Source organism: Manis javanica, chromosome 11 (assembly GCF_040802235.1).
Source record: "Manis javanica isolate MJ-LG chromosome 11, MJ_LKY, whole genome shotgun sequence".
Taxonomy (NCBI): Eukaryota; Metazoa; Chordata; class Mammalia; order Pholidota; family Manidae; genus Manis; species Manis javanica.
Genome location: NC_133166.1, coordinates 25963280 through 25988677, shown reverse-complemented (window position 1 = coordinate 25988677; position 25398 = coordinate 25963280). Strand labels below are relative to the sequence as shown.

The window sequence follows — 25398 nt, the reverse complement described above, 5'->3', positions numbered from 1 at the left end:
AACTATTATATAAGCTTGAAATTATATCAGAATAAAAACTTCTGTTTAAATTCTGTTATAGATTTTTACCAGGCAGTAAATTAGTTAAAATGTAATTTTTTTTCAGGATTTTGTGACCTACGTCCGCTTTCAAAATTGCATTAACCCTTTACTCATTCAACCTTAATGTTTATTTGTATTTTTGTTATTTTAAAAAAGTGAAATTTATATGGGCTTCAGACTCCAGAAAATATGAATGCACAGCTGGCCACATTAATAGATGGGTAGAGAAATCTGAACTACATGAAGAGAAAAAATTATGTCAGTTTTCTCTCTCTACCCATCTCCGTCTTTCTCTCTCTCTCTCTCTCATGCACACACACACACACACACAAAGGAGATAAAGACCATGTAGCTCAAAGGAATAAGAAATAGTTGGTTCCCATGCAGTCATGGAATTCAAATTTCTGAATTAGGAAGCCACTCTCACTTTCCCCCTTTCTTCTATGGTAAGCCTCTCTGTCCTTGTATTAAATCACATACTTTTGGCTGATGTTGGTCTAAGGTACAGGATGCTTGCACAGATTCCTGCATTTCAGTTCTGTTAGATCATAACAGGTAAGTTATCTTTGCTGGAATAACATGTCATTTCTCTTTTGTTACATTGAACTTCTCCCTTATCATGGTTATTCTTATTTTAAAAAAATACCATCCTCTTGTATCTTTACAGAAAATATCAAACAATTATTTTCTTAAATTATCTTATCCTGAAGTGTATCATTAAGGAAAGTAATTTTATGAGTCCATAGGGCATTGTATCCTTTCTCTTCTTTAACCTTTAAATGAACATAAATAAGTTCCAGTTTGTGTAGAAAGCCAGGTTAATAAGGAGTATCTTTCACAACATTTTCATTATACCTGCAAACAGATAGAATGTACCTTTTATATCTAAGGAAGGTGATATCTCTGGAAGATGAGTGACAGTATACAATGTGTAATAGAGTTACTAGCATCTGGTGGTTCTACAACCCAAAGTAATCCTCATTTCTCAGGAGATAATACATAAAATATTCCAGCTAGTTAATGAAACACTCTCAGCATGGGCTCAGTGAGAACGAGCCCAGATCATAATGACATACATGACACTAATAGGCTAAGATTTATTTCTGCTATGCTTTGGTTTTAAGATCATGAAAAAGAGAAGACAATTTTCTCTGGGTGAGATTTTCTTGCTGGGATAAAAATCCTGCATCTACTTTCTAGATTTCTTTATTTCCGTTCATGTGGAGATCTCCTCACCCACTGCAGCTGCCTGTGTCCCTGTGTGGCTGTGGTCACAGCAGCCGATGAGCAGTTGTAGTAGAGGCGGTACCTGTGTGGGGAATGCTGGTTTGTCATTCAGAGTCCTGGCAAGAAACACAGATGGGAGTCTGAAGAGAATTTAATGAAGTTGCTCTGAACTGAGTTGTAGGTGGGATTAAGAGAACAAAAATCACTATCAAAAAAAAAATAATGGACATTAGGGACCTGGACACCAATATCATAAAGACTTGATCACTTTCTTGCCCTGAAGAGGAAAGAAAAGAAAAAATTGCTCCTGGGTAGAACTGTCAAAGCTGTTGCTGCAGCACACAGGACATACATAGGCTGCGTGCAAGTGCTTAAGGGACGCATCCGGTCAGAACGCTCATGTCAAAGCAGGCTGGAAGTAGAATACATCTCCCAGAGCTCTCTCCTTTTGCCTGCTGATCTCCTTCCAATGACTCCCATTGGCTCAACCCAACAGAATGCTGGAAGGCATAGGAGCCTGGGTTGTACAGCATGAGCTTCAGACCTCCAGGGTGCAGAACAGTGCAGGCAGCGAACAAACTTGCAGAGGCAAATGAGCAAGCAATGGGTCCTTTGGTATTTCTTGATTTCTCTCTCTCTCATCCATCTATCAACCTATTTATATCTTTTGGGTTCTGTTTGTCCAAGTCTGGTCATCTTGCTGTATTCACTCTAGAGCCCCGTCACAGTCCAGTTGAGCTTTGCTCATCTGAAGTGTTTTCAACTCCTGTCTTTGCATTCATATTACTGGAATGACACTCGTTCAGGCAAGATGCACGTGGCTTCCACATCACAGCTATCAGTGAAGAAGCATGATATGTAATCATGTACCAATCACTTATTTCATTGGTTATATATGTGTATGTGTGTGTTTATGTTTGTTCTTATATTCATTTTTATTTCAGGGGTGAGAGAGAAGTCATTAATTCTGGTTTTGTAACCTGTCTGATAGTCCTACCTTTTCTCACATATATTTAGCTCCTGCCAATATTTTGGAGCTACTGTGAATTCATTTTTCAGATGGTTTCACAATTGTTTACATTAAAATGTGAAAAAGACATCTCAAAGACATTCAGTTCCTCCATCAACTCTGAAATTCTGCTACTCACTCTCAAAGAAACTGAGTTCATATATGTCATGGAGAATGTCTCCAGTGCCTGCCTTATTTCTTTCCTAAGTTCAAAGAAAACACCTTTTGGAAACCTGTCCTAAGTTCTTTAGTCCTAAGTGCATAGACTATTGGGTTGAGGGCAGGCGGGATGATGTTGTGCAGCACGTTGAGCAGAACTGGAATCAAAGCAGCCTGAGTGTCTGCCAGGTGAGTTACTGAAATCACTACGATGACTGTGTAGAAGAAGAGGATCAGGATGAGATGGGAGCTGCAAGTGCTCAGAGCCTTGGATGCAGCTTCTGGTGAATTCAGCTGAAGTACAGAGTGCAGAATCAAAGTATAGGACAACAAGATAAGACCTAGGTCACTCCCCATTCCAAGCCATGCCAGAACCAGCTGGCAAATGCTGTTTGGCCTCCTGTCATCACAGGCCAGACTCGTGACCCCAAGGTTAGAGCACAGGCAGTGGTCAATCTCATTCCTGGAGCAGTAGTGTCGCTGGGCAGCCAGCACAGGCACTGGGATGACAAACAAGCCATTTCTAAGCACCATAAACAGGGTAACTTTAAAGATTAAGGCATTGGTGACAATCGATGGATAGCGAAGAGGGTGACAAATAGCTACATATCTATCAAAAGCCATGCAGAGGAAGATACCAGACTCCATGCCCACGAAGCAGTGAATGGCATAAATCTGAGCGAAACACTGGGGGAGGCTAATGATCTTGGCATCAAACCAGAAGATGGCCAGGATCTTGGGCATAATGGTGGTGGCCAGGCCCATGTCCACAACAGAGAGGATACCTAGAAAATGGAACATAGGCTGCTGAAGAGCACGGTCCTGGCATATGATGATGAGGATGAGGATATTAGCACCAAGAGTGGAGAGGTAGAGCAGAGCCAGGGGCAGGGAGAGCCAGTGCTGCCAGCTGTGAATGCCTGGGAGCCCCATCAGGATAAACTCGGAGACCTGGAATTTGGAGCTATTTGAGCCTTTCAGAGATGCAGACATATTTTCCTAAGAGAAAGAGAAATGTTTTTCAAAGTTGTTTTCTGTGAGCATAATCATCATTAAACATTGTTTTAAAAATATTTCCACATAGTGTAGTTTGGTGCTACAACAAAATGAATTCTGTAGCCCATGTCTTATAGTAAATTAAGGTAAGTTACAGTGAAGTTCCAGGGCCTCAGCTGTACAAGGGAAATTTAAAAGTAGCAACTACCCATGTTGACTACTCAGGGAAAATTCTGCATGAGTCTCAAATCTCTATTTGTATTGTCCTCAGTTACTACAGGTTGGAACCACTACATAAATGGAATTCTAGTTTTTTGGAGGTTTTTTTTAACCTTTCTTTGTCTCTACAGAAATTCTGCAGAATCAGGTGAATTTTTCTTCAGGTTTGCTTTCTTCATATCTGTCTCAGTCATGCTTGATTCAGGGTTTTAATAAACTAACAATAAGTATATTTTTTTAAATGCAGAACTATGAGAGATTAAACTTTGTAACTGCACGATTTCATGTGGTTATAGATGCCCATTCATGTTTGATATAGCATTCCAAAAATCTGGTATCTTGGACTGTAAAGATTTGCAACATAAAGCATGTTACAGATTGGAAGGGGATCAGCTTTTCTCTGGTACCCTACTTTGTGGGTACTTCTGAGGCAGTCACAAAAGAATAGCCTGAAAGGTAGTTAAGTGATCATGACTGAATTTGTCAATTTAAAAAGTCATATAATGAGACAAAGCAAGGAAAATTATTATTTCTTTCTGGTTGAATCTTCGAGAACATATAGAGACAATAAATACAGGATTTAGCTAAAGATAACATGATGCTTTTGATTTTACTTAATAAACAAGAATTACTGTCTATCATATTGGAGAACTAGCCATCAAGTAATCAGAAGCATGTTCAAAACTGGACCCACTATTTGTCCTCAGATCCTGTTGTTTTTCTTATACTTTTTAATCCTGTTCAGGGACCCAACCAGCCAAAGCTGAAACTCACAAACCAGCCTCCCCTTTCCACAAACAATCGCTTCCTTATCCTGCTGATTTCTATTTGTATTGTCCTCATGAAACCCTTTTCTTCACTAGTACTGCCTCGGTAAGCTTACCTGGTCATACTCGCCTCTCCCCGGGCTTCATTCTTTTTGTGAGCAATCTGATAATTCTAATATAAGTATTCCCTAGCCTAATTCATACCCTCTCACTTTCTTTCAAATGACTTCTAATTCTTTTATAGTGCATAAGGCATCTCTGACATGAATAATCCATTCAGTGTCATCCTGGTTTCCTCAGTTTATATCCTGACCTTCAGAAACACAGAATATTTGCCATTTACTAAAATTGTTGATTTTACAAGACACTTATTTACCAGTATTTTGTCGTGGTGGAAGCTTTTGTAGGCTTATCAGCAAAAGAAAACAAGGAGAGAGAGACTGGAAAATTGTGTACTGAAATTTTCAAATGAAATGTTTAGAATTATCAGCAATTTAATTTTATTAGTTATGGGTTTATTCTTGATATTACTACTTTTAAATGTAGACAAAAAATCTGAAATAAATGAACATTCTCTACCGTTGTCACTAACAAGAGAAGATGCATATGAATGCCAGATACATTTTGTTCCCAGATATTTCTTGCTGGCTCTGTTTGCTTAATACAGTAATGCCAAATCATGAGTAAATTATCCTTTTTAAAGGATATAGTTTGATAAACACTAAAATCATCCAAAGTATTCTTAGAAAATTTTAACAAATAACTGGCTTGGAGGTGAAGCTAGTTTGGCATTGGACTTTCAGATGAGAGTTATGAAGGATTTCAGCCCAATGGAAACATGTAATCTTGAAAGCTTGGGAACATGTAATCCATTTGACTGTACAAGGCCTGGTATTTTTGCCAAATTTCCATTTATTATTATACATCCTTGTATCAAACCCACATCCTGTATTTTTACGTTGTCCCATTATCTTTTGAATATTTTACCTGATACTTGTGCGATACAGTTAAGAGAAAGAGCATGTTGGAGCTCACAGAAAAGAAGTAATTGTTTTTAATATTTTTTAAACAATTGGAAGTCAGCAGGACATGGAATGTGATTCTACTATGCAAAATAGTTCATATATTAGCCCCAAAGATAACCTGGTAGTTGTTTTGCAGACTAGGTAACTTCTGGAGCACCATACAAACTTCGTATTTTCTAATGCTATCTGTTAGCCCCTCAGAAAGTCTTTCCAAGCCTCTATATCCTGCCAGGGCAGAGGAAGGGCTCAATGGTGCCGAAACAACACAGGAAACGGTTAAGGCTGAGCTGCCGGAAGCTCTGGGATTCTGCAGAACGTGACGATGCCAAGGTTTAGTACTCACTGTGGTCTTGAGCAGAGATCCACGGTCTGACGTCCTCCCTATGGCAGGGATTTCCTACTTGGCAAAGACACACAATTCTGACAAAAGAGCTTTCACAGGAGATGAGGATGTGTTCTGAGCTCACACAAGGCACATATGAATGAGCTTTGTAATTTATGGGGAGTAGTAGGCACTCAGTGATGTGAGGATAATAGACCTCCTTTGGAGACAGGAGAGAACAGCCCTTAATAAGGAAAGCTGAATTCTTAGGATGTGAAATCCCAAAAGGGCAGGAAGGAGATTAACTTAGAGAAATGCTTCTTATTAATGTAACTTGAGAAATTACATAAACAGAAAAATACCTTAATTTATGAAACCAAAGAGAGTCTAAAAACGGTGTATGATTTTGCTAGTATTTAAATTGATCTTGAGTACAAAATTTAAGGGGATTCTAAATCTGTAGTTAGGAGATTGTGCTTTAAAAAAAATATCATTAGAGGAGAAGGTATTCATAAATCTCAAAATATATATATTTGTTGGGAGAGGTCATCAAAAGAACCAGACCACTGGTTCACAGGTTGGCCCATGAGCTGAATCCTGGCAATGGGAAGCTCATCAGTCCTTCCACTGTCCTTGCAAAGCGGGTTCTACTTCTGTTCCCTGCTCCCAGAAGCTGCCCCAAGGACAGAGCCTTGAGAGAGCAACATGTTGTTTAGACCATCTGGACTGTACTGACAACTGAACCCAGTTAGGGCCTCTGTGTAAACTTAAGATTCTGCAAGTGGGTACTGAGATCTACTTATCTTGCAGCCACCCAAGATAAGCCTCATATGTAAGTTCTCTGCTTCTCAAACCTGCCACCTATCCACCTGGAGTGGCCTGCCTCTTTCTTGGGTCTCTCCCTCACTCCACATACAGGGGCCTGTTGCAGATTTTATCTGGGAAGTTCCAAGGAGGTTGCAAGGCAACAACTGTTGAGCCACCAGGAGCTCAGAGAAGTCGGCCTTGGGAAAGAGGCATCCACAGGGAATCCTGAGGTGGCCTCTCTGGGGAGAGGGTGGCCCATATGTCACAGGCTTGTGGACTGCCATGTGAGCACAGGGGTGCCACCAAAACGCCGGCTGCTTTCATGGACTTGTCTGAAAAACTGTGCACAGTGCACCACAGCAAAGAAAATCCCTAGAAAGGGAGGAGAATGCGGGCAGGATTGGGGTTATGTTGTGGTGATTGACAGTTTGTGCATTGCAACCGCTAATGCAAAGGAAAGCGTAAGTACGCAATAGTAATAGCGACCGCAGCCTGCCCGCCAGTCCTCAGTTCAGGAAACGTTCATGAGAAAATACGCCCCAGCTGAGCGTGTTGACAGAGCTGCCAAAGCCCAGCCAGGGAAGCACTGAGTCATGGATGGTGCAGCTATGGGGTATGGCGGTAGGGAAGTTCTCTGGGCAGAAGCAGAGAAAATGAGCATCACCCAGCACACCCCCTGCAGCTGTGCCAGCACGGGGCTCAGGGGCTTTAAGAAGCTCACTCCCTAAAAAACCGGACTATTCTAGCCAGCAGGGAAGCCTGGCCCAGTGAGGGGGATCTCCCTGGGAAGGTGGGACCTTAGAAATCCATAGAGGAAGTTCAACAAATTCTTAAGGAGTTGGGATAACCACCCTCCTTTGGAAATTTGGGCTAACCAACTTTGAAAATCTTGATCAGGCCACATTCACTGTAGGAATAAAAGTCAAGTTAGACCAGTTCACTCCAGAACCTGGTATGGGATGCTGATACCCATGTGGACCCCAATTGTGGGACAATATATAAATGTTGGGTAATCCATTGCTGATCTGTGGAAACTGACAAATCTGGGGAGAGGGTGTGGACTCTGGGAAACACCCAAGACTAATAGGAAGCTTGGAAAGCCTAATGGCTATCCCAGTGGAGTGTAAGGGATCTGGTAAAAAAATGACCTGAAGCAAATACGGTTTGGCCACATTTTTTTTCTTAATGTATGCATTTATTGCTATACACTTCCCTCTAAGAACTGCTTTTGTAACATCCCCAATTTTTTGGTGTGTTGTGTTTCCATTTTCATTTGTTTCTAGTCTTTCCATTATTAATGTTTTTTTTCCTCCTTTTATTATTTTATTCTTCTTTTTGGACCTCTACTACAATGTTGAATAGAAATGGGAAGAATTGACATCCTTGTCTTATAGTTCTCAGTGAGATTTTAATATTTCACTGTTAATTAGGACATTAGCTCTAGAGGTTTTGGTACATACCTTTTATCAAGTTAAGGAAATTATACTTCTAAATTTAGCCAAGTGTTTTTGTCGTGAATGGATGTTCATTTAAAAAGAATTTTTTCTTAATCTATCAAAATAATTACTTTCCTTTTCAAATCTTTTTGTGGCATTTTAATTTGATAATCTTTTGTGTATTCAATCAACTTTGAATTTCAACAATAAGTCTCACTTGGTTATAATGTATTATTATATAATCCCAAACACACACACACACACACACACACACACACACACACATATGCACATGCTCATGGAGATTTTTAGGTAACTTTCAATTTTTTTTTAGATTTATGACTACTATGACCTTATATTTCTTCCTAGATCACTTGTAGTGTTTTCAATATACATTTCATCTACATTTTCAAATGTATTGGGATAAGGTTGTTCTTAATATCCTATTATTGCTTACGTTGGTATATATTTTATGTTCTTTTGAGAAATCAAAACTGTCCTTCAAAGCTGTTGTTTATTGTTTTCTGTATAGACCAAATAGGTCAATTTGTTTATCTTGTTCAAATCTTCTATAACCAGTTTGTTTTTTCTAACTCCTTGCTCTCCAATTACTGACCAGATGTGTTAAAATATCCAACTATTTCATTGTGGCTTTATTGATTTCCTCTTCTAGTCCTATCAGTTTCTTCTGTGTATATGTATATATGTGTATATATCTATAAGGATATTAAGCCCATTCAAAATTAAGGATTTTATATTTTCCCATAAATTGTTACTGCTATCACTATGAAATGTTATATTTTATCACTCCTAAAACTTGTTGTGTTAAAATCAGTTTGGTCTACTATAGCCACACAAGATTTTTCTTGTATTGTATACAGTATATGTCTTCAAAAATCATATAGTTGTTTTTTTTTAATTGAGGATATTTTCTTATCTTCCACTTCATTGTCTCCCAATTGTATTGCTTAGTCAGCTTATGCTAATGTAATTACTGGCATAATTTTTTTCAAGTTTACTATGCTCCCATTGTTTTAATTTAGTCCTATCTGTTCTTTTTTTTTTCTTTGTTTCACTTGCCATTTCTGGACTAAATAGTTATTATTATTATTCTTGTATTTTTCTTCAATGTTAGTTTTGCTACTCATTCCTTTATTTTATTGCAGAGGTTAACATATATATTATAATATACATTCTTAACTTACTAATGTCTATTAAAATAGTATATGTTACTTTTTTTTTAGGGTGTTAGAAACATACTCCCAAATCTTTATTGAGCTGTGTAAATCAGATTTTTTCACTATTCAAGATACAGATATAAATTGCACGGGGAGGTTAATATGAACCAGTTACAGTATCCATTCTCCCATTTCAAGTCTTTGTCATTAATAGTTTTCTTGTTCATACTCACTTTTTTTTTGAGAGTGCATCTCTCATATTTATTGATCAAATGGTTGTTAACAACAATAAAATTCTGTATAGGGGACTCAATGCACAATCATTAATCAACCCCCAGCCTAATTCTCAACAGTCTCCAATCTTCTGAAGCATAACAAACAAGTTCTTACATGGTAAACAAGTTCTTACATAGTGAATAAGTTCTTACGTGGTGAACAGTGCAAGGGCAGTCATCACAGAAACTTTCGGTTTTGATCATGCATCATAAAATATAAACAATCAAGTCAGATATGATTATTCATTTGATTTTTATACTTGATTTATATGTGAATCCCACATTTCTCCCTTTATTATTATTATTATTTTTTAATAAAATGCTGAAGTGGTAGGTAGATGCAAGATAAAGGTTGAAAACATAATTTAGTGCTGTAAGAGGGCAAATGTAGATGATCAGGTCTGTGCCTATAGACTAAGTATTAATCCAAGCTAGACAAGGGCAACAAAACATCCACAGATGCAGAAGATTTCTCTCAAAACAGGGGGAGTGAGGTTCTAAGCCTCCCCTTTGTTGATCCCCAATTTCTCACCTGATGGCCCCCCTGCGACTGTGCCTGTCTTAGGTTGTTCCTCCCTTGAAAAATCTTACCCGTTTCTGGCTAACCAGCTGTCTTCTGGGGCCGTACAGGGAAATGTAAAGTTGGTAAGTGAGAGAGAAGCAATATTCTTTGAAAAGGTTAGCTTTTTACTTCTTTGCAGATTTATGCCCCGTGGCTTCCATGCCCAGCATTTGTCTTGAGGCATCTTTACCACTTGGAAGAATTATGATACTTGGTAATTTTCGATATGAGGCACAAATTCTACTAAAGGGATATAATCAGGAAGGAAGAAGAAAAGCTATAGAAGTAGCAGACAGAAGAAAACATGGGAAGATTGATTATTTCTTTGACATAACTTCTTGTAGAGTAACATAAGCATGTATAGGTTTTAACAAACTACTAATTAAATTGCGTACACACATTAACAGAATAGGAATACAGCTACATAACAAAAGCAGACCTACAATTACCAGCCATATCCAGTGAAACCAAGAAAACCGGTTAGGTACCCTAGGCATTTGTGAAAACTTACCAATAATATGATGGATATTGTCTAACTGAATTTGAATAGTTTGAGAAAAATCAGACAAATTAAAACAACACATTCCTGGGAACTGTTCACATCCCATATGTTCTCTTAACAGTAGATAGTCTATAGTTGCACGATTTTGGAGCACTGCAACTTACACTTCTCCTAATTCTTGGTGGAGTTCTGACAATATAGATCCAGTCAAATTTGTTGTTTTACTGTATGCACAGGCCAGCTTAGATATCTCCTTCTTCATTCCAATAGCAAGTCCAGGAACTGGTGGGATGAAGGCAGCTGCAACTGCAACAGCACCAGGATATTTGTTGAAGATTTTTGATGATCATCTTCTGGAATGACTCTTCCAGAGGATGTTGATGTTGGAAGTCTTCTTGATATCGTATCTTAATTCATTTTCTGGGTAGCCAAATAAGGCTTTGATCCTCTATAAAACACAAACCCTTTGCCCACACTTTGATATGACCTTTATACCATTGTGAAAAACCTATTGGAGACCACCACACAGGAACTGCTTTTTTTTTAAGAGGAAGAAATATTATCAGAAAAATGTACTTCCATAGCTGATCATCTGACACCCTTTAAAAGATCAAAATTAAGGATATGTAAAGCATGTATGAATCATTGATTTGCAGTTAATTTTATCCTATCAGGGAGTAATCCCCCCTTTTTTTGTTATCGTTAATCTACAATTCCATGAAGAATATTATGTTTACTAGGCTCTCCCCTACACCAAGTCCTCCCCACAAACCCCATTACAGTCACTGTCCATCAGCATAGCAAAATGTTGTAGAATCACTGCTTGTCTTCTCTGTGTTGCACAGCCCTCCCATTTCCCCCACTGCCCACATTATACATGGTAATCATAATACCCCCTTTCTTCTTCCCCACCCTTACCCCTCCCTACCCTCCCATTCTCCCCAGTCTCTTTCCCTTTGGTAACTATTAGTCCATTCTTGGGTTCTGTGATTCTGATGCTGTTTTGTTCCTTCCATTTTTCTTTGTTCTTATACTCCACAGATGAGCGAAATCACTTGGTACTAGTCTTTCTCCACTTGGCTTATTTCACTGAGCATAATACCCTCTAGCTCTATCCATGTTGTTGCAAATGGTAGGATTTGTTTTCTTCTTATGGCTGAATAATATTCTATTGTGTATATGAACCCCATCTTCTTTATCCATTCATCTACTGATGGACACTTAGGTTGCCTCCATTTCTTGGCTATTGTAAAAAGTGCTGTGACAAACATAGGGGTGCATCTGTCTTTTTCAAACTGGAGTGCTGCATTCTTAGGGTAAATTCCTAGAAGTGGAATTCCTAGGTCAAATGGTAAGTCTATTTTGAGCATTTTGAGGAACCTCCATACTGCTTTCCACAATGGTTGAACTAATTTAAATTTCCACCAGCAGTGTAGGAGGGTTCCCCTTTCTCCACAACCTCGCCAACATTTGTTGTTGTTTGTCTTTTGGATGGTAGCCATTCTTACTGGTATGAGGTGATATTTCATTGTGGTTTTAATTTGCATTTCTCTGATAACTAGCGATGTGGAGCATCTTTTCATGTGTCTGTTGGCCATCTGAATTTCTTTTTGGAGAACTGTCTGTTCAGTTCCTCTGCCCATTTTTTAGTTGAATTATTTACTTTTTGTTTGTTGAGGCGCATGAGCTCTTTATATATTTTGAATGTCAAGCCTTTTCCGGATCTGTCATTTATGAATATATTCTCCCATACTGTAGGGTACTTATTGGCTCTATTGATGGTGTCCTTTGGTGTACAGAAGCTTTTCAGCTTGATATAGTCCCACTTGTTCATTTTTGCTTTTGTTTTCCTTGCCCAGGGAGATATGTTCATGAAGAAGTTGCTAATGTTTATGTCCAAGAGATTTTTGCCTATGTTTTTTTCTAAGAGTTTTATGGTTTCATGACTTACATTCAGGTCTTTGATCCATTTTGAATTTACTTTTTGTATGGGGTTAGATAGTGATCCACTTTCATTCTCTTACATGTAGCTGTCCAGTTTTGCCAGCAACATCTGTTGAAGAGACTGTCATTTCCCCTTTGTATGTCCATGGCTCCTTTATCGTACATTAATTGACCACATATGTTTGGGTTAATATCTGTGGTCTCTAATCTGGTCCACTGGTCTGTGGCTCTGTTCTTGTGCCAGTATCAAATTGTTTTGATTACTATGGCTTTGTAGTAGAGCTTAAAGTTGGGGAGTGAGATCTCCTCTACTTTATTCTTCTTTCTCAGGATTGCTTTGGCTATTCGGGGTCTTTGGTGTTTCCATATGAATTTTTGAACTATTTGTTCTAGTTCGTTGAAGAATGTTGCTGGCAATTTGATAGGGATTGCATCAAATCTGTATATTGCTTTGCGCAGGATGGCCATTTTGACTATATTAATTCTTCCTAGCCAAGAGCATGGGATGAGTTTCCATTTGTTAGTGTCTTCTTTAATTTCTCTTAAGAGTGTCTTATAGTTTTCAGGGTATAGGTCTTTCACTTCTTTGGTTAGGTTTATTCCTAGGTATTTTATTCTTTTTGATGCAACTGTGAATGGAATTGTTTTCCTGATTTCTCTTTCTATTAGTTCATTGTTAGTGTATAGGAAAGCCACAGATTTCTTTGTGTTCATTTTGTATCCTGCAACTTTGCTGTATTCTGATATCAGTTATAGTAGTTTTGGAGTAGAGTCTTTAGGGTTTTTTATGTACAATATAGTGACAGTGTAACTTCTTCTTTACCATTCTGGATTCCTTGTATTTCTTTGCTTTGTCTAATTGTTATGGCTAGGACCTCCAGTACTATGTTAAATAACAGTGAGGAGAGTGGGCATCCCTATCTTGTTCCCGATCTCAGAGGAAAAGCTTTCAGCTTCTCGCTGTTCAGTATGATGTTAGCTGTGGGCTTATCATATATGGCCTTTATTATGTTGAGGTACTTGCCCTCTATTCCCATTTTGCTGAAAGTTTTTATCATGAATGGATGTTGAACCTTGTCAAATGCTTTTTCAGCATCTATGGAGATGATCATGTGGTTTTTGTCCTTTTTTGTTTATGTGGTGGATGATGTTGATGGATTTTCAAATGTTGTACCATCCTTGCATCCCTGGGATGAATCCCACTTGGTCATGGTGTATCATCCTTTTGATCTATTTTTGAATTCTGTTTGCTAATATTTTATTGAGTATTTTTGCATCTACATTTATCAGGGATATTGGTCTGTAATTTTCTTTTTTGGTGGGGTCTTTGCCTGGTTTTGGTATTAGGGTGATGTTGGCTTCATAGAATGAGTTTGGGAGTATTCTCTCCTCTTCTATTTTTTGGAAAACTTTAAGGAGAATGGGTATTATGTCTTCTCTGTATGTCTGATAAAATTCCAAGGTAAATCTGTCTGGCCCGGGGATTTTGTTCTTGGGTAGTTTTTTGATTACCGCTTCAATTTCTTTGCTTGTAATTGGTTTGTTTAACTTTTGTTTCTTCCTTGATCAGTCTTGGAAGGTTGTATTTTTCTAGGATGTTGTCCATTTCTTCAAGGTTTTCCAGCTTGTTAGTGTATAGGTTTTCATAGTAGTCTTTAATAATTCTTTGTATTTCTGTGGAGTCTGTCATGATTTTTCCATTCTCGTTTCTGATTCTGTTGATGTGTGTTGATTCTCTTTTTCTCTTAATAAGTCTGGCTAGAGGCTTATTTATTTTGTCTATTTTCTCAAAGAACCAGCTCTTGGTTTCATTGTATGTTACTTTATCAATGTAAATACAAGATTTTAACTCTATTCACTCTCTTCCCACCTGTTGTGTTTTACTGCTGTGTATTTTACCTCTACATAAGTTTCTTTTTTCCATTATGTTATTTTCCCCATTTTAAAGTGTAAATGTTTTTTCATAATCACCTCCAACTTTTCTTCTTCCTGATGGTTACATTAATATCTGCAGTTCTGTGCTTCATTGAGTAATCATTATTCTATATTCTGAATAACATACTTTATAGCATTTCCTCACAGCCTTTATGTAAGTAAATACTTATTTTCTCATTTTTCTCCAAGAATTTTTATTCAATTTTTTATTCAAGTTGGAAGTATTTTTCCAGCACTTTAAAAATGTCATTTCATTGTCTTCTGGCTCTCCCTGTCTCTATTGAAAAGTTCATCAACAGTCAGTCTAAAGACTGCTTCATTAAAGGTAAGGTGCAGAGACTATGACTCCACTAACTCACTTCTTTGTATTCTGAATAAAATCCCCAGTTTCATAAGGGCACACATGCGTGTGTATATGTGTGTATGTGAGCAAAGCTGTTCATCATAGTATTATTTGTGATGACAGAGAGAGACTGAAAAAAAGATATCCTTAATCAGGGAATGATTAAGAAAATAGTGTTGCTTGCATGCTCAGGAAGTCTATAAACTAATCATGAGCAAGAAGTGAAGTATACATGAAAACATAAATACATTTAAAAATAATAAGAGTTAAGAGTAAGCAACATAATAAAATTTTAGCAAAATAAACAGGTGTAAGTTTCTAAAATAAACATTTAATAAATGACTTCATATTCACATATTTAAAAATATATTCTGTATGAGCAGAATGCCAAAGGAAGACAGGCCTGAGGATTGGGAGTGAGGTAAGGAAATGAAAGTAAAAACAAACAGCCAAACAAGAAAAGGACCTAGAAATGACAGAGTTAGCATGCCATTAATAAAAAGGTACCATGAAGTTCCATCTTGAACTTGCACCTGAGTGTCCATGAATCCATTAATGAGTTAATCAGTTTGGGAGTCATTAGCATACAAAGGCATTTGGGTTCAATGAGAGCTGAACTCAGAGATAGGCTAGCCTAAAGAAATGCAGGGGAAAAGGAAAAACAAATGGGACTATATAGGAAGTATTCTCTCTGTGATGTATTCCAGAAGTCAAGTAGACTGAGGGTTTCTAGACAAAGGGATTAATCAACTGTAGTCAATATTGTTGACAGGTAGGACAAGATGGGCATAGAGAAAGACCTACTAGATTTAGTGACATGAAAGTAATTTTTGAAGTTGACAAAAGCTACTTCAGTGAAGTGATGGGATGGAAGATATTCTGGAAGCCAGAAGGGGGCAAGAATTATTTCAGAATTAGTAAGTGGAAAGAATGAATACTGGCAAGCTTTAGAGAATTTTGCTATCCAGATAGAGAAACAAAACAGGATGACTTTGTAATGGAAGTTTATTTGTTTTGTGCGTTTATGAAATGAAAAACACTAGAGGATGAATCAAAAATAAAAGTAATGAGCATAAACTAACAGCATCTGAGAAAAGTAATGTGGATTTTTAGAAGTTGGGCAGGAAGAACCAACTGCAATCTCCTTTAAGGGATCTATGGCAATGATATAAAACTATTATTCATAGTCTCTCACCTTCATATTAATTTACAAATGTTTTAATATTATAAAGAAATATTAAGCAATTCTCCTTTTATTCTTAGCTCAAAATAAAAAAAGAAACCATTGTTTCCCATAACCCTATAATTATAGAAATATACTTATTATAAAATTTCATAAATGCCATCAAGAGTTCTACTTCTATCTCCAAACTATGCCTTCTTTGAAAGTTATCTTGAGTCAAACAGACAACCCACTGGTTGGGAAGGAGACAATTATGTGAATGGCTCATGTTAGGAGAAACCTGACCAGATACTTTCTCATTAGATACCCAAAGGCTTATACCTCATTATACTAATGACCTCGTGGTACCCTTTCTAGTTTCATCTTTAAGAAGTTGTTGAGAAAAGACAAGTTTTATAAATAATAAGAATATACAGTGCATTTTTTCCAGAGTTAAATTGCAGTTACAAAACTGGAAATAACATTCACAGTTTAAAAACAGAGCAATTTGGGTCATCTGGCCCCAGATCATTAATTTCACCTGGCTCTGTTTTCTGGCTAATTACCCCAGCTTCACATTAGTTTTTATCCTTCCTTGAACCTGATTATTATTGAGACCTGAGTTTTACTGAGAAACTGTAGGCAAAAAACCCATGTGGAGGGTGATGTGGCATGAAATTTATTTTGCTATACTGCAGTAATTTTACTGGGGATAGACTGCCCATCATGATTACCTGGCAAGGCCAGATACCTATTCTTGGCAAGTCTCCTCCCTAAACAGACAGAAATAAATATTCTTTGCCTGCTCATCCCACCCCAAACAAATGTTCCTTTTATATGTTATGAGATTTGGTACCCTTAGAACCTGGAAAGATTCTGATAACACAGTCTCGTATCTGCTTGGTTTTCACCCCATAGACAACAGGGTTCATAGTGGGAGGCAAGAGCAGATAAGTATTGGCCACAATGATTATGGCAAGATGGAGAGATTGTGTGGCCCCCAAAGCGGTGGGAAAAGAAGGAGAAGAAAGCTGGGCTGTAGGAGAAAACAATGGCACAGATGTGGGCAGTGCAGGTGCTGAAGGCCTTCTGCCGAGCATCTGCTGAGGACAGGCTGACCACCGCCCGGAGGATCATGGTGTAGGAGACTGTGATGCACAGGATGTCAAAGCCCCCGATGAGGAGGGCAACCATCAGGCCATACACAACATTGGCCTTGATATTTCCACAGGATAACTTAGCTACAGACATGTGGTCACAGTAGGTGTGGGGAATTATATTCCCTCTGCAAAAGGGCAGGCGCTTGGTGAGGTAAGTGAATGGAATGATGAGCAACATCCCTCTGAGAAAGGTGGAGAGACCAGCCTTTGCAATGACAGGATTGGTGAGGATAGTTGAGTAACGCAGAGGGTAGCAGATGGCCATGTAGCGATCCAGGGCCATAAGCATGAGCACCCCAGACTCCATCCCTGTGAAGGTATGGACCAGGAACATCTGGACCAGACAGCCATCAAAGCTGATTTCCTTGAAATGGAACCAGAAGATGCAGAGGGCTTTAGGGATTGTACTAGAGCATATGACAAGGTCAGTAAAGGAAAGCATAGCCAAGAAGTAGTACATTGGCCTGTGCAGGGCATCCTCATAGTGGATGAGGTAGAGGAGTCCACAATTTCCTACCATGGCCACAACATACATGGAGCAGAATGGGAAGGAAATCCACAGGTGCATGTCCTCCAGTCCTGGGATCCCATTAAGGATGAATGAGGCTGGGGTCAGGTCTGTCTGGTTCAGCATTAGCGTGACCAGGCTGTTACAATCTTTAATCATCTTATAATGTTTGTGGATCCTCCTAGAGATAAGAGAAAAATACATCTTGGTCATAGTCACTGTCTTTATTGCTTTTGTCTTTTCTCTCCAAAGTACATTTTAATGGCTAAACAAGCAGTATTTTTTTTCCTGATCTCCAGGGAATATGAGCATAAACTCTGTTTAAGCCAAATAATAATTTCTCATTCATTCATTTACTCATTCATCAATGTAGACAACAAATAAGTTTTAGTGACTAATACTTGCCTTGTTCCCTATAAACAAATAATATCAACTTATAAAAGACAAAGTTTTGGTTATTATTTTTCTGAACCTACTTTTGTTAAGATATTTTAAATATTAATAACTATGTGCATATTCTAGACAGAAAATCTAGGTGAAAATTCATGAAACTTTAGATTATATCTTTGAGAAGAAAAGATATAGTGATGTTTCTTGAGTGTGGGCATGGAAGGCTCATTTTCAGGCTAGATATTGGTGAGGGCAAGATCATAAAACACCTTATCAATCTCTGATTAGCAGGATTCTGAGAAAATAGTCAGCCTGAGGGTCCCAGTTTAGCTACCTGTTTCTCAGATACCATTGAAAAGAGCAGGTGTCAAAATATTTTAAGAAGTACGAAAATATAGTTTCATGAAATACAGTACTGAAATATAGTAACTATGATTTGGAAAACACAAAAGGAACCTCTAAAAATAAAACCAGAACATAAATGCATAAATCACTGTAAAAAAAAATTAACCAAGCAAAACATTCCCATCATAAAATATAGAAAACAAAGGATTCCTAAAGAACTCCATAAAATAATAAGGTGGCAAAATCAGATTAAATGTATTGGTTTGGACTATTAAGGTAAATCACTTAAACTCCCCTATTCCTCTATACAAGTGGACATAAATTGGTCAACTGTATGAAAATGTATGTAGGTAGTACAAACAGCCACATGATAAAGAAAACCTACAAAGTAAAATAATGTACAATTGTCAGAGAAAATCCACAAAATTTGGAGCAGATACATTAATATCAGATGAAGTAGAAATTAAAGTAAGAAAGCTGGGGCAAGATTTTTTTCTTTTTTTGAAATTCTAGGTTAAAATTACAGGATGTGATTATAGTTGATTGTTAACCATGATGATTCTACTCTATTTTTTTAAATGTCACAATCCAAATCATGGGAAGCATGGAAATCTCCTTACATAAATTATTAACATGCAGTAGGTATTAATATGGGGACTTTCCAAATCAATACTTAAATCTTACAATAGTTCTAATTTTCAATTTAATTTCACTGTTTGGTTTTAAGCTGACATATCTGATTTGTTATTAATCTTCATTTAGAAAAAATAGTCAAATACAGTAGTTAGTCTCAATTCTATGCACAATGTTTCCTCTAGGACCAAAATGGCAATCCTGAATTCATCAATGTTTTAAATACAATTACAAATGTGTTTACAAATAGGTTTACAACATTTCAAAGAATTGTCATATATCATTTACCAATGTAAATTTAAATATACATAGCACAATTGTTTGCAATATTGGGAAGATAAACCTTACAGGTAATGTTTTAAAGCAATTTCTGACAATTTTGTACTCATGATTATTCTCTTTAAAAAAAATTTATTCCATAAACTTTTACCCATTATGATCACCTATAAGCATCAGTCTCTATCTCTCTCTGTGTCTCTAGTTACCCACTTTTGCAGCCTTGTTTTTAATTTAAGCCAATCTTGGCAATTACAGACAATGCTTAATTCTACATCTTAATTTTTTCCCTGTAATACCTACTAAACAATAATCTCAATATGCTCTTTTTTCATAAGGATAACTTTATTAATTCATAAATGGCTTTCTTCTTACAATAAGTTCTAGTTCCTATACAGCTTCAATACATTTGTCAAATGCCCAGTCAGTGATACAAGTTTAAACCTAAAATTATAGTATACATAAAAAATTTAATCTGTTGTTTTTTTCCCAATAATCTAAATCAATATCTCTTTCCAGAAAAATTCTTGATATTCTGCCATGGTGTATAGGCAGGGTTTCTGGACATTACTACACCTCTCTTACCATTTATAAAGTATAACTTTATATACCGCCCATTGTTGATCCTCATTTCCAAAATGTATAGGCAACAGTGTGTTCTCCTGCTGTGTACCAGTCTGAGCTTATCATAATCAGTATTGCACCTGCACCAGCTCTTGTGATTCTTAGTATAATTGCAAGCTGCCCTCAGCAATAACCATAGAAAACTTTGAAAGAGACAAGGTTGATTACTTACAAGTCCTGAAAATTACTTGGCACACCTGGAGCCACACAGTGAGGCTGGCAGGGTGGTACAGATGTGATGTTCTGCTTTTACTGGGGGCCAGGATGGGGGCCTAGGGTTTTGGCCCCCCCATCAGGGATCACTCTTTATTGATGAATTTAAAGCATAAGAGTGGGAATTTTAAGTGCAGGAAGAGATTAAATAACCCCAAATCATTATCAAAATCAACCAAGACCTCTAAACAACGTTGTGGGGAGGTGGGTCTGGAAGTAGCTGACAATTTCTTTATTTGATAGAGCCATCTTTGAAGTGGATGCCTCCTTGAAGTAAGTGGATGGCTATTGGAAATCAAATCTTAAACCAAGCACTTATATTACAAAATAGAAGAAAATTTGTTAGGGCTTATACTACATCCACCCACTAGATGATTCTCAATTTGTATGACTTGAAAATAGGTCTCTCTGGGTATGTATCACTATAAGATATACAGTAGCCTAAAATATATTTTGGCACAAGTAAGAATTTCCAGAGAGACCCTAACTCAAGTGCAGTCAGACACCCGAAGGGAAAAGGGGAAGGCAGGTGGGCTGAAAGAGAAATTTGGACATGATTCGCATGACCTAGAATTGTTCTCTTTGTGTTTCCCTTTATTTCCTGACATGGCAGTGGCCCAATCCTGACTTCCACCACTCCCAAATCAAGCACCCTTTATGGTTAGAAGAGGGGTTTATATAGGGGCATGGTCATTATGATCATCCGAATTGATTCTAATGTCATATTAGGGAAATAATATTTCCAGCAGCCCCCACATCATCACCTTGCATCATCTTGTGAACTGAACCTGCATCATGGAAGAAAACATTAATATTTGTGGGGCAGGAGTGGCATGGTAAAAGCAGCTAGTATCTACCTTAAATCCTTTTTCCTCTTTACCTCTATGGCCAAAATGGAAATTATCTGGTCACAGACCCCTATGTTGTCATACTGAAATACCTTAGTGTTTGGAGACCAAAACAATGATATGAAATACATCTGGTCCAGTTTCGCAGGAACTTGGTTGTCGAAACATCACGATCTCTGGACAAGTTCTTAATTCTGGATTCCCTTGATTCTGACTGTTGACCTAAGCCTGAAGGAAAGTGAGTGTTATATAATCCAAATATCCCAAGGGAGCATTTCAAAGCATCAGTGACACAATGCTGGTATTGAAATCAGACTAATTTCCAGAGTGACTGGCGAATATCTAAACAAGTATGTAGGTATGCATGTGTGTATCAATGCATGTGCACACGTATATATTGATATGAGTGTGTGTGTCTGTGAGTGTGGATAAATAGCTGGATATTTATCAGAAATGAGATATTTTAATAAAAACTAATGATTCACTACTTCAGGGCTTGGTTCCTTTCCCTATGAAATTTTGCAAACGCCTTGGGAGAACCAAGTTGAATACAATTAAATTATGTGATTTATTCACACAGTTGTTCATTCAATTACTCTCTTAAGATTACCTTTTAAAATATATTTATTTGTCTTTCCATTGAAGAAACTTTGAACATTTATATTTTAAAATATGTTAATATGAGTATATGCCCAGATAGAAGCTTTAATAGAATGGAATAATGTATCATTAGAGTATACAAACAGTACTTCAAATGTTTCTCTAAAAGAGAATTTTTAAGACTGTACATATGTCTTCAAATAGATGAGTAAAATTCATTTAAATATTTTTCTCTAATGCTTTGGTTTTTATTTAATAAAAATGCTGCAATAAATATACTTGTTCATGAATCATATGTGGCACTCTAGACTGACTCTTCATTGAAAATATATTCCTAGTAGTGTATAAGATTTTCATTTTATCATGCCAAGAACAAATTTCTCTTTAGAAAGTCTGTACCAATTTTATTGGAGAAACTTATATATCAACATTTAAATTTAATTTTGCTTAATAACTAAACATACTGACTTTTTAATTGTAATCTTAATACTCTCAGTTTTGAGATTTTTGAAATTACTTTTTACTTATGAATCTCACTAAAGATTCTTTCCAATCTAATATAATGTCTTTGAGAGTGAAAAGACATAGGAGAGGAGGTAGGATTGTGTGTATCACAGAAGTCACAGCAGATAGCTTTTGGAGAAGTAGATATGGCCAATAATACAACATATTATAAAATAGTCCAATTAGAGAAGATTACTGTTGGCTTTGATGACAGATGTTTCACTGGAAAGTTTAACTTTTGGTTGAAGCCAGATGATAATACAGGGACGGAATAGGGCTCACAAAAGCAGAAATATGTAGTTTCAAAAATATCTTCCAATAAAGGCTTGACATCCAAAATATATAAAGAGCTCATGCACCTCAACAAACAAAAAGCAAATAATCCAATTAAAAAATGAGCAGAGTAGCTGAACAGACAGTTCTCCAAAGAAGAAATTTAGATGGCCAACAGACACGTGAAAAGATGCTCCACATCGCTAGTTATCAGAGAAATGCAAATTAAAATCACAATTGAGATATCACCTCACACCAGTAAGGATGGCTACCATCCAAAAGACAAACAAAAACAAATGCTGGCGAGGTTGTGAGGAAAGGGGAACCCTCCTACACTGCTGGTGGGAATGTAAATTAGTTCAACCACTATGGAAAGCACTATGAAGGTTCCTCAAAAAGCCCAAAATAGAAATACCATTTGACCCAGGAATTCCACTTCTAGGAATTTACCCTAAGAATGCAGCAGCCCAGTTTGAAAAAGAGAGATGCACCCCTATGTTTATCACAGCACTATTCACAATAGCCAAGAATTGGAAGCAACCTAAGTGTCCATCAGTAGATGAATGGATAAAGAAGATGGGGTTCATATACACAATGGAATATTATTTAGCCATAAGAAAACAAATCCTACCATTTGCAACAACATGGATGGAGCCAGAGGGTATTATGTTCAGTGAAATAAGCCAGGTGGAGAAAGACAAATACCAAATGATTTCACTCATCTGTGGAGTATAAGAACAAAGAAAAACTGAAGGAGCAAAACAGCAGCACAATCACAGAACCCAAGAATGGACTAACAGTTACCAAAGGGAAAGGGACTGGGGAGAATGGGAGGGAAGGGAGGGATAAGGGTGGGGAAAAAGAAAGAGGGTATTATGATTAGCATGTATAATGTGGGGGGGCATGGGGAGGGATGTGCAACACAGAGAAGACAAGTAGTGATTCTACAACATCTTACTATGCTGATGGACAGTGACTGTAATGGGGTTTGTGGGGGGGACTTGGGGTAGGGGAGAGCCTAGTAAACATAATGTTCTTCATGTAATTGTAGATTAATGATAACAAAATAATAAACAAACAAATAAATAAATAAATAGAATATTTTCCAGAAACTAACATAAAAAGGAAGGTTACTAAGGTCAAGGGAAATTTTGCTTTTAGGTAGAAGTGCCAATCAATTCAAACAGGTTGTGAACACAAGAACTGAGCCATGATCTAAGCTCCCAAAAGCATATTTTGAGACACTTGCTTGATTAGGAAAAGGATTTAATAATAAATGAATATAGTAATAAAAGAAGAAATAATGGCTTTGATGACAAAAGTTCTTGTGAGGATTATAATTTGAGTTTACTTCTGTTTCATTTTTATATCTGGAATAGAAATTAATAGAATATAGAACCATGAGGGGCAGGAGGTGTATAAGAAGGCTGAGTATGATAAAAGCTTATTATTGCAAACTATGCAGCAGATAAAAGTATAGCCATGTAGCAATGGGATCACAGTTAAAATCTGAAACTATGATCAAACAGTGCTCATAACCTGTATTTCTATACTTTCTTTGAAAGTGTTCCACACTGACTATAGGAACATGTGACACAGAGTACAGAATTGTTCCATCATTATGGGTACAGGGTTGTATGCTAGCAAGATGGTCAATTTGAAGCATAAAATAGAAATTTAGCTGGTGAACCATGGTGTTTAGAATTATATAAAGTTATTTAAAATATGTTAGGAATATCACAATTTGAAGATTAGAATGAAAATAATTAAGACCAGTGCCACCCCATGCACTGGCAATCATCCTATAGAACAAGGTAAAGATTGTCTTTCCTTTGGAAAATAGAGTGTTTTAGCATATTTATTAAATTCAGATGTTTGCAAACTGTTTATCACCACCTATGTGAAGTATCACAATCAAAATATTCATACTCCTGAGAACAGAAACTTTAAAAAGCTGGTCCTTAGTTTTCTGCCCTCAGGACTGAATCTCCCCAAGGGTGGGAGGTTTAGTCAATTTTCAGCAGGGGGTTTGTGTCTTCTCACCCTAACAGTGTAGGATGGCATACCGAGAGGATGACAAGTAGACAATGGTTCCATCAATACATTCAAAATTAAAAGTACTAATTTGTTAATGAAATGTGTTAGGTAATTGACTGAAGCTATTCTTTTTGGAAAACAGAAGACTCAGAGGTATGGTAACCAATTTTCAATCCCAGTTTCACATACAATTAAGAACTTGTACTGCAAGGTGTTAGCTAGGATTGAGAAGCTAAGATCAATTTGGCCCTCTTTTTTACTCCTAAATATATTGATGAATGAATGGCAAGACTTCCTACTCTGATTTGTTTGAGTAAGGGCTGTCTTTGTAGGTTCAGAGATAGGGGTCAATAACTTCTGGAAGGTCCCCCCAATCGTATGAATGTGGAAGAATATATGGACATTGCTTGTCAGGGACACTTGGACTTAGGCTGGCTCCTTAGAGGCTGGAGACAGAAATTTATCTGTGATCTGTGGGATGAATATTCCCAGTTTAGAAATGAGGAGCTATTGCTGACACATCCTGTGTCCTCATTCATAGAAGTTTTAAATTTCTGTACCAAAGAATCCTTGGTTTTAAGCCCTTGCTCTGCCATTTGCTAATATTGTGGGTGTTGGTGGGTCCCTTTCCTTTTCTTGGCTTCAAGTCCTAATGGAGAACTAAATGATTTATGCAAAAGAGTATCAGTCCCTTGCAGCTTTTATTTCTTTAACTGTGGCAGTATGGTTCTATCTTCTGATCCTTGCAGATGGTAACACAGCAGCTATAGTCTGAAGTATGAGGTCAGAAATTCATGCCTACTGTATTGGGAAAGAGCCAGAAAGTGAGCAAAGTTCTATGACTGACTATGCAGAGGCTCTTCAAACCTAAATTGGAAGAATCTCTCCCTGTTACACTTCCCTGGATAGAAGTTAAGAATGCTAAACCAATTTGATCTCCTCTATGATTTATTATTCTTAGAATTGGTCTAGACATCACCACCCTATTAAGACCTCTTCCTAGTCTCAAATACTGAGGATTATTTAATCTTGAAAAACTTCTTTTCAGGGGGTCTAAGTCCAATTTATACACCTGGA

General features: G+C 37.2%; 2 protein-coding genes across 2 annotated transcripts; both read right to left on the bottom strand.

Annotated features, from left to right (window-relative positions):
• Positions 1–2470: 2470 nt before the first annotated feature.
• On the bottom strand, positions 2471–5604 carry OR56B1 (olfactory receptor family 56 subfamily B member 1). Its single transcript, XM_017679220.3, has 2 exons — positions 5583–5604; positions 2471–3411 (listed from the first exon to the last, which is right to left on the bottom strand). Exons 1-2 carry the CDS (start codon positions 5602–5604, stop codon positions 2471–2473), a joined length of 963 nt encoding a protein of 320 aa, XP_017534709.2.
• An 11139-nt stretch (positions 5605–16743) lies between these two features.
• LOC108408930 (olfactory receptor 52N4-like) lies at positions 16744–17704 on the bottom strand. Its single transcript, XM_037001011.2, is given in 2 exon segments — positions 16744–16881; positions 16883–17704. Coding segments are annotated over 2 exon segments (960 nt in total).
• Positions 17705–25398: the final 7694 nt, after the last annotated feature.

What these genes read in the sequence shown, in the direction of transcription:
- OR56B1 (XM_017679220.3), bottom strand. Translation starts at nt 5,604, where the DNA reads ATGGTGCTCCAGAAGTTACCTA. An exon ending in GGTGCTCCAGAAGTTACCTA is followed by an intron (nt 3,412 to 5,582) that starts GTCTGCAAAACA and finishes CATCTCTGAAAG; the next exon opens with GCTCAAATAGCTCCAAATTC.